Below are 18727 nucleotides of genomic sequence, written 5' to 3'. Positions count from 1 at the left end.
GCACCGTCGCTTGTCCTTCACTGTCACTGTAATCCCATCTCGTCCATCCATCCATCCATCCATCATGATTGCAATTTTTAAACACACGCACCCATCATCATCATCATCATCATCAACCCCCGTACCCACCATCAACTTTCTCCTCGCTTTGTGATGGTGACCCCAACACACAACCATCCATCTACCATTAGCTTGATCAAACAACGGTACAGCGATATTACGCCGGACGCCAAACTCCATCGGCCCCGGTCGGCCGACCACGACAACAGCAAGCACCGGTCGGAATCGTTCCCGCGGCCCAGTTCGGCCGCCAGCCCGGACTACATGATGGGACCGTTGCACGGTGCGGCCGGACCGATCGCCGCCTGCAAGAGTTTCGATCCACGGTCCACCATGTCGTCGCAGGACTCCGGCATCAATATGAACTTTTGCGACGCGCCGGACGATAGTGCCGGGGGACGGGTACGGGCGACGGGCCGGACGGTTGGCCACGACAGTAGGTAAGGTTTACTACGGCAAACCGGGTGGGCTTGAAGATGGGTAGGACGGCAAGCAATTTGCGATTCATGTCCATTTTGGTGACATGTGTGTGATTGTGTTGTGTCCCATGTGTTTTCATGCAGTGCTTTCGATGAGGGAATAATATCATAAATGGGTTAGTGTGTGTGTTTCTTTATCAGCTAGTAATGGAACAAAATGTATCAGAAATTAATTCTTTTCAACTAAATCAATTGCTTTTTTCTGTTCTCTCTCTCTCTCTCTCTCATCCTCACCCAGAATACGCACCGTCTCCGCCGATGTGGACAACACGACACACAAGCCAGCAATTCCACCGCGACGGCTCATATCGGAACCGTCCGGTGGATCGATCGTTGAAACCTCTCCCAATACGGACACGGCCAGTCCAAACGATCGACATCCGCCCGGTCCGGCCGATGCTACTACGGGCAAAAGTCCCCTAACCCGCCAGCAGCACGTCCTCAACCGTACACCTTCGGGGGAGACCGTCGTCGGGCACGTGACGCCTGGGACGACCGGTGGCGTCCAGTGGCACCAGATGCCGAAGGAAGTCTGGAAGCAGGCAGCCGAGGTTAACGATTAATTTTGTGCTTTAACACGCGATACTTACCCTTGCGGAGCGGCGCTCCACCTTCGCGCTGCTCTACACTTACTTACCCGCACGCGGTTTTTTGTGTGGTGTGCATGCTGATGAATGATGCTACTCCCATTACTTCTGCTTGGCTTGTACTACTACTACTACTACTACTACTACTGCGGGGCGCTCGTGTAGTATGGCAAACTAATTACACTCGTTATTACGGTACACCAGTAACACACTCACCACCACTACTACACACACTGGCGTGCAGGATGCGCTCAAATAGCGACGCCAAACGCAAACGGGTTTGGTCGGACAGAGTACGCAGATAAAGCATAACAAAAAACTGCAAACGGTGCTTGAAATCGGTTGCATTTCGTGTGCATTTGGGGGAACAGTTGTGTTTGCAGAAAGGGATCTCGCAGCTACTAGCTAACTAACCACGTACTAGAAATGGCACACTAGCAGAAGAGACATACTGGAGAGGAGATCAAGCACAGGCTGCAGGCTGTACCAAGTAGCGGGAAAGCATTACTAATTCATGATACTATTTTAAGCGATCATTACTAACAACACCTTACTTTTACTATTTGGAGAGAATCAACAGAGAGAGAGATATATATATAGAAAGAGAGAATAAGATTCGAAAGGAAAGTTCGTGTGATTCGAAGAACGGCGATTGATAGTCATAGTTTTTATATCAAAAAAACACAAACCCTCAATTCACAATTTGCTGCAGCGCATATTGCGAGCAACCGGGAGAGCCCACGGGTGCGCACACAGATGCGCGAATAGCGTGTAAACACGATTCATTTGTTACGATTTTATCCACCATTTACCATTGAACGCTCCGGGTAGCTTCGAGGTTTCTGTGTTTTCTGTTATCGTGTTTATTGTCTTTTGCGTCATTTTTACTATGTTTTTTTTTTTATTGTTGTTGCAACAAGAATGTTTTTTCTTCTTTTATGTGTTACTGTTTTTGATTCAATGTTTTTTTTATGTTGTTGTTACGTTCTTGCGTTCGTTTTTGGTTCGCCTCCCACTCCCTGCGAAGGTGATATCAACTCTTTTTTTAATATACTTCCGTTTCTTTCTCTTATCTGTTTTTATTGTTGCGTACGAACGTGTGCCGCATGCGTGCAACAGCTGTTCTTGAAGTTCACCGAGTTGTTTAAAATATAAAAAAAAAAGATGAAGAACGCCTCCTGAGATGAGATGAACAGTAGCGGCGGGAGATGCTTTGCAGAGTGCGAGTGAGAGCGAGAGAGAGAGAGAGAGAGGAAGAAAAGAACACATGTGTGTAACTTTCGTGTGCGTTTTGAAGGGGGGAGAGTGTCGCAAACAAGCGTTTAATGAATGGAGCTGTGGAGCGGAACTTTAATGCATATCTGTACCATATTTTAAAGTCGCTGCTGGAGGAGAGATGAGATCCGGAAAGGAGATTTTGTAGCTGCTTTTTTTTCTGCGTGCGCAATACGCGAAACATCCTTACCCTGTCTACCCTGTCCTATTTGTTGTATTTACTGTGTCTAGGCGTTATCGCTACTGCTGCGCAATCTGCGCGAAGCTTTTGTGTAGGTTTGGATGAAACCCTTCCAATGTGTAACTAAAGTATGTGTGCATACATTTACCGATCGCAATGGTTTTGTGCAACAAAAGTGCTGCTTGGTAAGCCGCTGTGAAAGAGTGTGTAATACTTGTAGTGATGTATGTTTGCTGTAACTTGTAGCTTTGTAACAGTCATTAGCGTGTGAAGGAAACAGGAATGAGGGAAAGGGGATTGTTCATTAGGGTAGGGCTGGAGAGGAGAGAAAATGTATCTTTACTATTCTTACAAATCATTACCATACTTGTCGGAACATGGCATGTGATGGTGTGATATATACATATAAATATAGCAGAAAGTGAATATAACGTTAGAGAGGTAGAGAGAGAGAGAGAGAGATAAATATATATTTCACAACAAGTTAATTCGATCATGATGCGTTTGATCTAATCGTTAACCATTTTTTTCCATTTTCCTGTAACCGAAATGTAGCTGACATTAGTGAAGCGTGCGTAGTACGTTTGGGTGCATACAGTAGCAAAGTAATGTTGTAATGCGGCTGTGAAGGTTTATTTTTAATGTGTATTTTTAAATTCTAACTGCTGTGTAGGCGAACAGGGCGACGGAATTTCGTTTCAGTCACCACAGTGGCATTCATCGCTTGCGGAAATGGTAAGCGGATTCACATCCAATCGGATTGAATGAGGATCGATTTACTTACATTTTATCTTTGAAGAAGAAGAGAAAAAAAACGAGCAACATCCACAAGAAATTAAGTTAGTTGTGGAAGGAATTGCACTATTCTAACGAATCCGCGTTTAAAATGTTCGCTTATCGATCTGACATATAGATGGCGCTGCTGTGCATTGGATACACAGTGGAGCTTTTCAGTTTGACCGCTGCAGTGCAGCTTTGGCGCTACTATCGCTTATGAATCAGGGATAGTAAATCTAAAATTTACAATCAGTTTTTTTTTATCGCATTAGTAAATTATGAATCCAAATGATAATTATTTTTTTTACAATTAGGACCCTTTAGCAACTTTTTATTAAGAGATTTAATTTTGAATGTGAATTTGTTAAAACGAAATTTTATATTCAAAATGCAAGAAAATGCTTATGATTAACTTCTCTCCACAAGCTCCGGTATGTTCGCTGTCTTGTTTACTAACATTCATTCAACTCGCAAGCTATTAGTAGATAGTCTCCACAACACCAGTACCCACCCTGCTGCTACCCCGCTGCGCTGTGCGTAATCTGCATCCTTGAGAAATACATTTCCTTCTCACTAAACACACACACACATGCAAAGGACGTTGGTATGCTAATTGGATCGACAGACGAGACTGGCTGACCACTCACAACAACAACAACAACAACAACACCGCTCATTAACCGCTCCATCGTACAGTAAACCGCGCAAAACCGCGCCTGTGAGTGTTTCGCTCAGGTCACTACTGCAAACGGACTGCAGCTGATGTGTTGACCGATACCATTCCACTGCAACCGTTTCACACTACCGGCATGTAATTCTGGTCGTTTCTTGAACCTACTTCCTCTCCCCCGTTCAGGCACTGGACGAGTATCGAATGCTGCAGGAGGGCGATCGCGTCCTGGTGTGCCTGTCGGGCAGTAGCTCCACCCTCTGCCTGCTGCATCTGTTGCGTCAGTTTTGTCAAACCCGCCGGCTGAAGGTGCAGCTGGCCGCCGTCACCGTTGGCAGCGCGGACAGTGGAGTGGATCCGCGCGCGCTAATGTTGTACCTGAAGGAGCTCGATGTGCCGTACTTTTATGAGCCGCTAGGTAGGTGCCGATCTTCGTGTGATCTACACCGTGTGCACCAGTGTGTAATGATCATTTGCCTTTTTTTTCACACCACGTTCACACACACACACACACACTCATCATTCGCAGCTTCACACGAATCACTTACCGATCAGCTGATGCACCACGCTCGCCACCGGCAGTACAACGTGCTCGCTATGGCCAGCACACTCGACAAGCTGGCCGATCGGTTCCTCACCTCGCTGCTCCACCGGGGTGAGCTGTGTGCGCTGCCGGCGGTGCAGCGCTCGGAGGATGTGTCGAAATCGCACCCGGAAGGAGCGGTGCGCATCATTCGGCCGCTGTTGTTTTTGCGCGAGAAAACGTTCGAACAGTTTGCGGCCGCCCACGGCCTACCGTGTCGAAGGACCACGGAACGCTCGGGCTCGAACACTGGCGACCGTTCGCTCGGCGAGCTGCTGCAGCAGCAAGAGCAGCTCAATCCGCTCGTTTATCAAAACATTCGCAATGCGCTACGGCCTATCCTTTCGCTCCGGTAAGTGCGGTCCGCTGGCCGGATTGGCGTGAACGCTTGTGGGTGAGCATTAACGAGCTGCTTCTCTTTTTTTTTCTTCTGTTCTTCATTCCAGAACCGAAGCATCCAAGTCGGCGTACGAAATGCTGCGATCGTCCTTAAATACGCGCGAGTAGTAGTAATAGTAGCAGTAATAGTAGTAGATGCGCACCGTGATGGGCGAGCTTGTAAATAAGTAGGAAGAGAACAGGGAATATCACTAATTTATGCAGGACCAAGTCACTGTTATGTTACAATTGTATGTGTAATGTGCGAAATAAAAACAGACAACCAGACTACTCGAACAAGAAAGGACAACGTGCAAGTTTGCGAATCTTCACTACCTTTAAATCAAATTCAATGTATAATTATTGTTTTTAAAGCAAAATTCCATGCGAATAATCATTTTATAGCCACATAAACATAGCATAGCATGAGGACGCTTTACTGCCAAAGAAACGAATGGCGCAACAAAAGGGAAAGAAAAATAACTAATTTCTCACCACCTAATGATCGCTAATGATGATGATCGCGCGGGCAAAGCGATGGGGGCACGTGCTCGGTGGTAGCTCGGTGGCTATCAATGGCTTTAACAGGCAACATAACCCTCGCTCACACACACATACACCATATTAGGCTTCAATTTGATCGCCTCTATCGCAGCCTGCCCCGAAACAGTTAATCACATTCATAATTGTTTATTGATGCAATTATCATTACATCGCTCGTTTGCTGATTTTTTTTTGTTGCGGCCGCGTGTTTAGCGACAACGACGATCGATGACATGCGAGGGAGAGAGTAGGCGGCTGCAGCCGCTTTGATTGATTTCGCTTGCGCGCGCTCTCTCTCTCTCTCTCACTCGTTTCGTCGAGTCGGCGATGCAAATTGATAACCAAAATCGATGTTTTGGTAACAGGATCGAAGGATCGCTTGCAGCGTGGAGCATCCGTGCAGCAAACGTACACCGCCGTTACCATGGCAAACACACGGCAACCAATCAGCAGCGTTCCCCGCATCGCTCGCCATACTGTACTCGAAGGAGGTGTACTAACTGCCGATGCTATTGTTTCACGCCGCCATTAGTGCAAGTAGCGCCGCCTTAAGCAATGGCGACAGGATGGCGGCGAGTTGGCGATAGCGCCACAACGGGTGTGTTGATCCTCCTATCGATCATGCTGCCCTGGTAGTTTAACGGATTTTATCCTGCGGGCGCGATTCCCGGCGCCGGGATATTTCAAATTTCGCACGCACGTGGTTGCTTATGACTCCTTTTTTAACTGATCGCGAAAGGATTTAAAATGGAAGAGACAATTTAGCGGAACTTGGGGCAAGTGTGCCACCTTAAGCATTTCAAGTTATAACTCACTAAAACGTGTTTTTCAAAAGCCGATTTAAATCTCATAATCATTTTACATCTATTTCCTCACTTATAAATGAGTTTCGCTTGAAAAAAGTGGAAATAAAACAGTTTTTGAAGCGTTTTAAAAAGGGTCCAAAAAGACGTTGTTTTTTTGGGCTATGGGGCAAGAGTGCCACTCGTATGGGGCAAGACGGCCACCTGGTTAAAATAACCGTATTTCTTAGATAATTGGAAATTATTACGTTTGTACCACTAGTGTATGTATTCCTACATGTATTTAGTCACCAATGAACCCTTTTTGACCACCAACTGTACCACAATATGGTTTGTTACTGTTCTGTTTTTCTGGCGTGGAATCCGCTCACAATAGCGCAGCATTCCGCAGCACGCTACAACAATGTTTACATTTTTGACAGCTCGCGCCTATGAAAGATGGTGGCACACTTGCCCCCAAACAGAGATGGCACACTTGCCCCAAAAGTTGTAACTTTTTTGAAATTGAATTTTTCAGTGACAAAAAAAAGTTTTTTTCAACTAACCCCACAAAAAATTTAACGTTTTCTCAGCTATACGGTGGTGTAAAAATTTTCTCGGTTGATTGTTCGCATGATTTTTGAGAGCTTATTTGGTTGGATTAAAAAATTATAATATTCTGCTCAATTTTGAAACTCAATATAAATAAGTTCAAAACAATGAGAAATATCGATTGATTTATATGAAATTCGGCTCAGTATACCTAGTCATTGGAAAGCAACCAACTGTATACACAATTGATCACTAAACTAAAGTTGTTAAGGAAAATGCTTGGTGGCACTCTTGCCCCGTATGGCACACTTGCCCCGTATGGCACACTTGCCCCAAATTCCGCTACAAAGTTTGGAAATATTATAACAAAAAATCATCGAGGAAGAGGATTCGAATTGCTCCTTCTTCTTTCTGGTTGCCGCATCGCAGTCTCTTTGTTCGTCTTTTCAATGTCTTTTCAGGAATGTCTTTTCAACTGTTGAACTGTTTTCAGAAACAGCGTCACCCCCCACCGTGCTTGTGCTCAGCTCGGGTGGCCTTGCTTCGAGGTACGATGCGACCTTACCAGCAAATGTGCACCGGCAGAGTTTACCTGACGTCCGGAACTGGCACCCAACCAAAGTAGTCTTATTGTCTGAATTGAGCGAACAAAACCTTCTAGCCGCCAGAGGAAGATGCTCCAATATGATTACTATTATTATTGCTGGCCAATCGTGTGTCGTGGTCTTTCTCCCATTCTTCGCACCGTGGCCACTATTAGGGCTCCCCTGCCCCTCCGCATAAAGTGCACAATGCAAATGGGGTGCCTCTCCCGTCGCCGCTGTTCGCTGTTGCACCCCCCGCGATCCGTTCATTGTTCCGGCGCACCGGCTAAAAGGATAATTGGTGCGCTGGGCACTAAAAGTTTGATGATTGATTTTGTTCGCGCACCTCTCGATCATCAGTCATTATTTACCCACACATCGATCGCGTGTGAAGGGTTGCTTTTTGCTCTCTATCTCTCTTCATGTGTTTTTCTATTCACTTCCACCCCGTTGGGGTGATAATTTTCATTTTCAATTATTGTTTTAAATCCCCCTTCTGATCGGTAGAAACGCACGCGTGTTCCAGTCAAGGCCGGCAGAAGCAGCGTACGGTTTGGCACGTGATTTTGATCTGTGAGCGGGGTGTTTTCCACTGTGTGTGTGAGTGTTTGTCTCGCTTTCCTGGCGAAGGGTCAGTTCCAAAGGAATGTAGCAGCAACAGTGAGCTGCCGGCTAGTGTTGTGACCTATAATCAAAGACCCCTTCGCTACTGCTGGTGGTGCTGGTGGTGGAGGTGATGGTAGTAGCAGTAGTCGTTGGGTTAGGTTGAGGTTCGATCCCCGTCCCCTGGCACTAATTAAGGTCATCAGGTTCTGCGAAAACCCGCGTCCGTCCCAGGCCTAATCAGTTCACATACCGCTCTTCCAGCCCGCCGTCCGTTATTTTCCAGCCCAGCTGATTAGCCGTTGCGACGTGGGGGATCGGCACCTGCTAAGCCGGTGCTAAACGCCGGGGCGCAGAGCGTGAGTCAACACAAGAAAAAAAAGCAATGCATCGTAAACATTTGCAGGTCGCAAGAAGATTTGGTGTGCCAAAAGAGGCTGTGAATTGAATGTAAGTGTTTGCAGTTCTGTTCCTTATCAACAGCGGAGTGGTTGGCTTACTGACTGACTGCTTGTTCGGCCCGGCGGTTCGTGGCCGCGACCGAAGCCTTCAAGGTTTGATTCATTTGCATCCATTTGAATGTTTGTGCTGCACATCAACGGTCGGGTTTTTTTTGGGCACACAAATAAAGATGCACTCGCGTATTATGATGCACAAATTGAGGAAGACTTTTTTTCTTCTTCTTTTGGCTGGCCAAAGGGGGGTAAACATTAGAGTAACAGAAGCAACCGCATGCAATGGAGTATTGAAAGCTTACTAGTGTGTTTTTTGTTCCTCTAAATTGTGATGTGCATACCAACCAGCAACCAGAATGCACACATGCTTCCATCAGCTTCCTTCAACCGGTTAATCGCGTTGAGTTTAATTGCTCAGAAATTCCACTTAAATGCAACAATCTCACCATTGATTATAACAATGTTAATATATTCTAAATATAGGGCATTTAAGCATCATTTGGTAGGCGTTGCCAGTATCGACTTGGGTTGATCCTTTGACCTATTTCTTGCCCGTGTATTAATCACCACTAACTAGTAGCATACCAGAGGCGATGACAATGAAGCTTATCTTGCTAGTAGATAAGCGATCGATAATGAAACCTGATGCCTAATAACAATAGAAGCGATCCTCTGCCAGCACGATCGTTTGGAAGGTTCGGTTGCAGCTCGATACCCCGACGATCGCGAGCCGATCCGTAGAAAGGCTCCGAGTGGCCTCCAGCTGCAAATACAAACCGAACACGCTATACACGATGGCGGAACGTGACGACAATGGGACGCGAAAAGACGCGACGCATGATTTCGGTTGCCGTGGCCTATTGTGAGCGAGATCGCGCGCTACTCCGGCGGTACCACTACCAGCAACCTGGCCCCCGCATGGCAATTATTGTTGGCGCCCATTAGCATGCGCGGCCGCTACCGGGTAACGTACCCGGCGAAGCATTCGGTCCGCTTTAGTTCTATTGCGATACCGCTAGCGAAAGGAACGTTCTGCAGGCAGCTACAGCCGAGCCGAACCAGCCGAGACCGCGCGATCCGAATGCTCGGCGTGGTGAACGAAACGCGCAGAGTTTGGCGTTGAGAAATGGTGCACCGACAACTGTCGCTGCCGCAGCAGCGGTTACTGCTGCTGCTGTTAGTGTTTCCGATGCTACTTTCGGCCCATTACTATCAAAAGCATCCGCGCCGGTACGATAGCAACGAGTACGATGAGGATGGGTCGGTGCAAAGGGTGGAGGAGGATCCACCGTTCAACAACTTGCAGGAGGAAGACGCGTACCTGACGGTGGTAAGTGCGGAACGGGTGATCCTTGCAAGCGTCCGATCGGTTTCTGTAACAATTCATCGCTGTGCAAAATGTGGTGTAGTGTTGTGGGACTAGGACCGGTAATCAAAGTATGTAAGGTGACAATGGTGTTATTACAGTACTGACAGTGGTATGCTGGAGAACGACAAAAGAAAGCATAATGCAAACGAACATTATGTGTGTTATTCGGTGTGAAAAATGCGCGGAAAAAGCAGATAAAGTGTGAAGAAAATTTAATATTTTTTAAATAAATTCAACACACAAACTGCCCTTATTGGCATCAAATGCCATTGTTTGCTCGAGAAGTAAATAATGATTCGCAAGTTTTAAAGACATTTTAATTGCAATGCCCCAAATTTATTTGTTCTTTAAACATGTTGCAAATTATTGGTTTAATAATATCAAATTAATGGTTTTAAATTTTGCAAAATAAAAAACAAAAACAAAATCATGCGAACATGAGGAAAGCTTATCCGTCCCTTCTCTGGCTTTATTGGACGGAAGGTGAGGCCAGTGGCGGATTAACACAAGTGGAACAACCCTAAGCGGTCACACGAATGTAGCCCTTTCTGAAGTGTTGAGCGAGAAGTTGTATGGAGCTTGGCTTGGAGGCTGAAATCTCTCGCCTGAGCACTCCTGGCCCATTTGAGTTCGATCACTGTCGGTTTCCAACCAAGGATTAATATCTATATTTTTGGAGATAGAGAATCGGGAAGGCCGCAGAAGCTCCCGACAAGAACAATCCTATTTTTTTTAATCCAAAGCATTTCAAAACTGTGCGTTTAACGCCCATTCGATAAGGCTGTTATTCGATTCTATGGAGCGAACAAGATTACCGACGACTATAAACATTCTAAAGCGCAAAGTGGTGGGAAACAGTAGCTTGGAAAATATGTGTAAATTTCCTCAATAGCGGGGCAATAAAACTGAGTTCCAAATCGATTTCCTTCGTGGCTTTTGATCCCGAAATACAAATAAAGAAACAATGCACACAGCTAATGTACCTGTGACTGATCCGCGAAAGATAGTTGGTTGTAGGCTTTCAGTACATCAAAGTGAAATTGATGGTTTTGTGATATTTCCAAAATTAAATTAATTTGTAGGAAAATCTAACTACGTATCTCCTATAATCTCCAGTAAAAGTGTGATAAAAAATAGGGTAAATGTACCAATAGTGGTGCAATTTGTGGTGGTACAGATGTGTTTTAATACATTTAAGGTGTCAGGAAGGACAATTTCAGAATATTTTAACACATACCAATTGGAATATGTTTTATCTACGCAATCACAACCATTTTTATCATGAAATACATAAAATTTACGAAAAAAATACATATTTTTGTGACTGCTCCGTTGTACCTATAATGGTGGTATGGTTCCTATAGCCGTCGTATTGTGTTCCTATAGTGGTGGTAAACAAAGATGCATCAAAAACGGTGTATTATATCAATGAAACTTAGTTTCGAAGCTGTTTTCGTATGAATAGCAAGGATTACTGCCATAATATAGGTTTCTTGCGTAATTTGATCGTAAAAAATGTATAAATTTGATCAATGAAACTATTGACTAAAGTACTGCATCACACCTGTCGTCAACCTACACCCGGAAGAGTGTGCTTGACTTCAAAGTCAATTTTTCATTCAGCCATATAAGCGAATTTTGGCCTGTTTTTGGTAAATTACCTTCATAAAACTCATTTCTGTTGCTTATTTTAGTTTTCATTGATTTTATAACTATAACCACTATTGGAACATGCCTGTTTTGTGTACCTATAATGGCACTATGGTAAAAAACACTTAAGAATGCATAAATATGGTAAAAAGGCAAATAACTTTAGTAAAACAATAACATTTCATAACAGTTATGTTGAAAAACTAGTAATTACGTGGTTATGTGGTCATTTAGAACGTTAACAGAAAAATGAGTTTCGTTATGAAATGCTAAGGATTTTGGAAAAATGTTAACACATTTCACAAAATAATGTATTTTTCGGTCACTAAGTAACGGAATGGCCCCATTTAATTTTTAAAACCTTTGTAAAAGGCTAAAGAACATTTCACACTAACGTAAATAACTTAATTACTTGTAATTTGCCGTATGAACGGCATTTTGGTGCAATACCACCACTATTGGTACTACCACCACTATAGGTACATTTACCCTATAGACATTTACCCTTCCTTCCTCAATATCAATGAGCAGTGGAAAAAAATAGTTGCATCAAAGTGATCATCAGTGCGTCAGAACATCTGCTTTTTCTTTAGCTCAACACAACCGTTGTCGGTCATGGCCTGCCTGTACCACTTGTGGGCTTGGCTATCAGTGATTACTTATGTATAATCCACAGCAGGATAGTCTGTCGTACGTATGAGAGCACAGTCCATCCGGAGCTTGAACCCATGACGGGCATGTTGTTAAGTCGTACCAGTTGACGACTGTATCACGAGACCGGCCCCCAGTGTAAGATCATCAGTGATATCAAAAAGGTGTTGAGGGCACCACTGCCCTGAAGGAAAACAGTTCAGTTTTTTTTGTTTCACCAAAAACTTTATCTTTACTCCAATGAAAATTTCAGTGTTAAAAGATATTACGATGTAATGGTGATACTCTATTCTCTGCTAATGTGTTTGAATCATTTGTCTCAAAACTCTTGGGACGAAGCCAAATAATAGAGACTTATTCAGTAACATGTAAGGACATATTTAAAATTCCTTATCGATACACAACTTTAAACCCTGAAAATGTGCATGGTTTTAAAGTAATGTACAGACAACAAACAGAATAAATTTAGATTCATAGTTCGCCTATTGCCACACATTGCCGCAAACGAGAAGCTGATATTTAACGTGTCAGATCATGATCAAAACTAATTGGACCACGTATATAAGCCACCCCATGTTCCAAATATCCATCAAAAGTATTGCCAAGTTCAATGTCTACTTTCTATAGTGGCGTGACCAATGCATGAACCAAAATCTGTCAATTTTGTCAAAATGTTAACTATGGTCAGGGCTGTTTAATCTAAACCTTGCTCAGTTATTGCAACAAATTCGTGGTGTCGTTCACCTAATTACTGATTTTATCAATTTTGTCAAATCCTTTTTTTGTGTGTGTACCGTCTACCCGTCTAAAGTGCTTTGTTCGCTCACTAATTTAATGCTCCGTGTTTTGTGTCAACTCCCTCTCACCTTCAAGCCCCAGCTGGTGTGGAAGTACGGGTACGAGATCGAAATCCACGAGGTGCAAACGGAGGACGGCTATCTGCTCGATCTGTACCGCATCGCCGGCCGGCGAGCCGCATCCGGCAAGCCGCCGCTCCGACCGCACCGCAACGCACCGATCTTCCTGATGCACTCGCTGCTGAGCAGCTGTGCCGACTGGGTGCTGATGGGGCCGGGCCGGGCCCTCGCCTACCTGCTGGCCGATGCCGGGTTCGACGTGTGGATGGGCAACGCGCGCGGCACGCGCTACTCGCGCAAACATCTGCACCACGATCCGGACGCACGCGCGGGTGAGTTTTGGAACTTTTCCTGGCACGAGATCGGGCTGTACGATGTGCGCGCCCTGATCGACCACGTGCTGAACGCGACCGGCGCCGCCCGGCTGCACTACGGTGGCTTTTCCCAGGGCACGATGGTGCTGTTCGTGCTGCTGTCCGAGCGGCCCGAGTACAGCGCGAAGCTGATCGACATGCAGGCCATCTCGCCCTCGGTGTACATGTACCGGCTGGAGGGCCGGATCGTGCGCACGTTCGTGACGCTGGCCGATCCGCTGGTGGCCGCGCTGGACGCGGCCGGCCGGCGCGAGATCCTGCCGAACCGCCGGTTCATTGCGCCGCTGGTGAAGATCGTGTGCGCCGATGGGAATGTGACCGTGTGCCGGGAGCTGCTGTACGACGTGGCGGGCAGGAACCCGGCCCAGGTAGACGATGTAAGTGTTTCCGGTTAGCCGTTGCGTGCCAGCTTCGTGGTTGCCAAGTTCTCAACGCACTTGTTGCCCTTTTCTTCTTGTTGCTCCGGTAGCGAATGCTGCGCATCTTTCTCGGCCACTTCCCGGCCGGTGCATCGCTCCGCCAGCTGCACCACTTCTCGCAGATCATACGGACGGCCCGGTTCGCCAAGTACAGCCCGCTGCGGAGCACTGGCCAGGGCGGCTTCCACGCATCACCACCCGCCCCGCTGTACAATCTGACCCGTGCCACCGTACCGGTCGTGGTGTACTACGGGCTGAACGATCATGTCATCAACTATCGCGACGCGCTGCAGCTGGCCGACGAGGTGCCGAACCTGGCCGCCGTCCATCAGATCGCCGACCGGCACTTCACGCACAGCGATTTCATACTGGCCAAGAACTCGGCCCGCCTGCTCAACTCCATTCTGCTGCAGGAGCTCGACCAGTACGATCGGCGTGCCCCGCGCACATCCGGGAATGTGTGACGCTCCGCTGCAGGGGCTCGCTGGTGCGATCGAATCGCGAACCATCGAGTGCTACCGGGTGTTAGGGCATTAATTGGTGGAGAATTCCCACGACCTGTACGACGATGACGATGATCGTGTGTGGTTGGCGCGCGGAGGTGTGTCTAAAGGGCCACACATTACGTGCCTGCAACATGCACATGCAACTGCCGCTTAATTACTGCCATTTTTGTTGCTGTTTTGATCGCCACTAATCACACCGCACACTCGGTGTAAGATGACACCCTTCAAATCGGTTGGTTTATGATTACAAATTGCAGCCCCCCCTCTGGGGACTGATGATTAACCGGTGAAACCCTTCCCAGCAAATCATATCATCAATTCATCAGCAAAGCTCCCCTATCGCTTCAAGGGTGTGATTAATATTTCTCGTTTCCAAACTGTGACGAACGGATCAGCGGATAAGTGGCCTTTAACTGTCCGGAAGTGGGCTCTAAAATCCCGCTGCGTATTTGACCGCTGCTTTGTCGAAGTTTACTGATTAGTGAAGCGTTAAGCGTTCAGACAAAGGATTACGGTGCGGCAGTGTGGAGGTCGCTAAGTATTATGTCATAGGCGTTCTTCCTATCGGCCGGGAAGACTGATGGATCGATGAAAACGGAATGTTACGCGCTGGGCGCCAAGCGTATAACCGGTACCTGGGCATGTCGGTGTAAAAGTTAAAGAGCGCAGGAAGTGTACGTACGTTTGTGATTGATAGCAACACAAGCTTCAGATGTAAGCATGGCTACAAGGGCGTAACATTCTGTTCCATTTCAAAGATTTCGCGTTGAGGTGCGCATGATGGTGCATACAAGTATTAACAGAGCAACATAATTGTAATCCACATTCTAGCGCGCTGTTGTGTTTGGTGTATTGTTGAGTATTATTATGTAACATGTTACTGCCCAATAAGTTTACTTAGTGCGATCATAAAATAAAATAACATAGAAATTAATAAATATCGCTCTTATTGAACTTTCATTGATATTGATTGATGATGACTGATGAATTGATTGACGATTAAGTTGATAACCCCTTCCCAAAAAAATTAAAATCTAGGCTATACCACGCTATCACGAATAGCGTACAGAGAAAAGCCAACAAATTAAATAACCTTGATAGATAATCGATGATCTTGTGCTTCATAACAACTAGTGGTGCGAAGCAATTCCAATAATTCCTATTGCATTCTGTTCACTATTCCCTTTGCAATAACGATCCGATCGCTTTTCCAGTCCAATAGCAATCTTATCCCAAACCCAATCGAATTCCAATCTTATTGCAATGGAATCTTAAAGGGACTCAAATCCCACAAATGGGATCCGATCCGATCGAATCTATCTAGGGATTGAATCTCGAATCTCCCAACACTAATCAGAACTGACTGATTTGGAATTTAATCGTTTTATTTGCACTCATATTTTTAGGATGATCAGTTGACGATTCAACGGTGTTGGATCTTGTTATTTCGTTTGGTCGGAGAACAGGAACTTCTTCCAGATCAGATCGTACCAAAACTACCACTTTTACGAACTAGTGATGAGCGACCCGGATTCGTTCGAGTCGTCCCTTATGGTATAAGTAGGTTCAGTAGGCGCAACGATTTCGACTGGTGTAAAAAAGCATAAGCTATTCCGTCCCTTTGTTGCAGCAAATTAGGTACGGAATCGGGTGAAAGAAGGTTCAGCCTGTCCCATAGTTGCATCAATGGTGAATCCGATCTAAACTCACTGCTCCAAATAGGTTGATTGTGCGTTCCTGCAACTAATGAACCCACGGTTTGCCTCAAATGCACAGCCTCGCAACCACGCTATCAGTACGTAGCCCATAATTTGTCCTAATCTTATCCAATATTTCAGCATTTCATCTTGAAGTTTGGTGGCATTTCATAGTAGCAATGTATTGATATTGACTTTTGATTAATTTCGGCCTCATTTTTACTTTAAATTTCATCACAAATAAAACCCTACAGTTTGGGCAAATAAATAAATCGAATCTTTAAACCGTGTGTCAAATGCACTGCACATTACTGTCGTTCGAGCACAGTGCTTCCCTTCAATCGAGCAGCCCTACCGAAAGCTCTACTCGAATGAGCTTTATGAAAGCTCCAAGGTTCGTATGAGCGCGATGAGCTACGCGCGAGCTAGCTACTAAGTGTTGTACTATGTTCCTTTGCACGTTCATCTTAGTTTTTGAAATGAATTATAATAAATTCATTTATTTAATGATGGTGACTATTGAAGGCGACTTAAACAATTAACCAGCTAAAGTGAGTTTCAGGATAATGCATCATATCACCATATCAACACTTTGATCGATTTCGTACGACTCGTCACAACAACCGTTGGCAGCGATTTCAAAACATCAAATAATTTGTTTTCACAGCATTTTTCAAGCTTTCCACCTTCTAAATTGTTATTATTTGTTATGAAAATGTATTTGTAGTTTACCTTTCGCTAAAATCGCTAAAAAAACACACAAGATTCCAACCGATTAGTCACTGATGCCCGGTTGTGCACTGAGACAAACCGTGTTTGCGTCGCCCTTCCCCTATCGCGATATCGCACTGGCGCACACGCTTGTGAGAACTTGTGAGAACGCCCGATCACGGGATGATGATAGCGTAGGTATTAGATCAGAATTGTTGGCCAGTGTGTAGCGTAGTAGTGAAGCGGTTCTCCTTCCGATCGGTTGTACTTACTACGGGGTTTGTCAGTAGTAGAATGGCGTCCGACTTAGAACGTACGGTTGTGACACGCCGGTCCATGATAGCCGTCATGCCGCTGACCCTGCTGTTGTCGTCGTCGCTGATCGTGTTGCTCGGTGTAGCGCCCAGTGTCGCCGACGCAGCATCTGCCGAGGTGCGCTCAGAGAATGCCAACGACGTTGGCAGCTTTTTTGCGATCGATATAGAGGATGGAGCGCTGAGTACGGTAAGGTGCAAATGTGCAAATTAATGTTTAAAGTGTTATTTTAATACTGGCAAGTCCTTGTGATTCTATGCGGAGGTGTTCAGAAAAAATGATTGTTTGTGTCTTTCGGCTTCCTGCTCTACAGTCGGAGCTGATCACCAAGTATGGCTATCCGGTCGAAAGCCACGAAGCGACCGGTGCAGACGGGTACGTCATTTCCCTCACTCGAATACCGGCGCGAACGCAACGCCACCCGCGGCCGCTGCTGCTCGTGCACGGACTGCTCGCCAGCTCCGCCGACTACGTGCTGATCGGGCCGAACAACAGCCTCGCCTACCTGCTGGCCGACCGGGACTACGACGTGTGGCTGGCGGATATGCGCGGCAATCGGTACTCCCGGCGCCATACGCGCCTCGACAGCGACTCGCACGACTATTGGGACTTTACCTGGCACGAGATGGGCTACTACGATCTGCCCGCCGTGATCGAGTACATCCTGGGGCAGACCGGTGCCTCGCAGGTCGACTACATCGGCCACTCGCAGGGTACAACCGTGTTCTTCGTGATGGCTTCCAGCCGGCCCGAGTACAACGAAAAGATTGGCCGCATGTACGCGCTCTCACCGGCCGTTTGCTTGAAGCGCGTCCGCAGTCCGCCCGTCCAGTGGTTGCTCCAGAACATAGACGCACTGCACGAGCTGTTCAATGCGCTCGGCGTGCACCAGTTCCTGCCGCACCTGACCTCACAGTACGGTTTGGCCCGCCTGCTCTGCCCCATGACCGATCCGGAAAATCTGTGCATACAGGTAGTGAGCCAAACGGTGGGACCGAATCCAAAGATGGCCGACATGGTAAGTAGCGGTAGTGGTAGTAGTGTTCGGTAATCGTTTCCTTCATGTGCTTCTCGAACCCGAACCCGATCCACCACTTCCAGATGGCAATGCAGATCCTCGTTGGGCACGATCCGGCCGGCGCCTCCATCAAGCAGCTGTTCCACTACGCCCAGCTGCAGCGCACGGGTCAATTCCGCCAGTACGATTACGGTCGGCGCAACAATACCCTCCGCTACAGCCACTGGAATGCGCCGGCGTACAATCTCAGCGCAGTTACGGCGCCGGTGACGATCTTTTACGCGCAGAACGATTGGCTGATCGATCCGCGGGATGCGGTGGACTTTTCCAAGCTGCTGCCGACACCGCCGACCATGCATCTGGTGGAGGATGCAAACTTCAACCATCTCGACTTCACGATTGCCATCAATGCGCGCCCGATGGTGTACGAGCACATACTGGCCAGTCTGGAGGAGCGGGAACGATCGAACGATAGTGGAAGGAAGCGGGCGAGATAGGATTGCAGCCGCCAAATGTCGAATGATTAAGTGTAGAAGTAAAGAAAATTGTGATACATCAAAGAAGTCGGACTCTTTTTATTTCCTGTTTGTGTGATCTTGTTCTTGTAATCTTATTAGAATGACTACAGACAGCCTACAGACGTAGACAGTC

The 18727-nt window shown here is 46.5% G+C and overlaps 2 protein-coding genes across 6 annotated transcripts in view; both read left to right on the top strand.

Annotated features, from left to right (window-relative positions):
• The window catches only part of LOC1273758 (uncharacterized), a 51551-nt gene extending 46257 nt beyond the window's left edge, over positions 1-5294 (top strand). For 3 of the 5 annotated variants that reach the window (XM_061652129.1, XM_061652132.1, XM_061652130.1), the window contains 5 exons: positions 192-500; positions 778-1090; positions 4216-4447; positions 4559-4964; positions 5059-5294. In XM_061652129.1, the coding sequence (XP_061508113.1) occupies positions 192-500; positions 778-1090; positions 4216-4447; positions 4559-4964; positions 5059-5119 (1321 nt within the window). In that variant the 3' untranslated portion in view covers positions 5120-5294. Of the gene's footprint in view, positions 1-191; positions 501-777; positions 1091-2245; positions 3071-4215; positions 4448-4558; positions 4965-5058 lie in introns of those variants that run through there. The other 2 variants (XM_061652131.1, XM_061652133.1) reach the window with 2 other exon arrangements.
• Positions 5295-9498: 4204 nt separating this feature from the next.
• On the top strand, positions 9499-18639 carry LOC1273757 (uncharacterized). The gene is made up of 6 exons (XM_312768.6): positions 9499-9839; positions 13053-13787; positions 13880-14287; positions 16942-17247; positions 17372-18076; positions 18160-18639. Exons 1-6 carry the CDS (start codon positions 9636-9638, stop codon positions 18571-18573), a joined length of 2772 nt encoding a protein of 923 aa, XP_312768.6. The 5' UTR covers positions 9499-9635; the 3' UTR covers positions 18574-18639.
• The last annotated feature ends 88 nt before the right edge of the window (positions 18640-18727 follow it).

The sequence above is a fragment of the Anopheles gambiae genome, chromosome 2 (genome assembly GCF_943734735.2).
Source record: "Anopheles gambiae chromosome 2, idAnoGambNW_F1_1, whole genome shotgun sequence".
NCBI lineage: Eukaryota > Metazoa > Arthropoda > Insecta > Diptera > Culicidae > Anopheles > Anopheles gambiae.
This window is presented reverse-complemented; position numbering and strand designations above follow the sequence as displayed.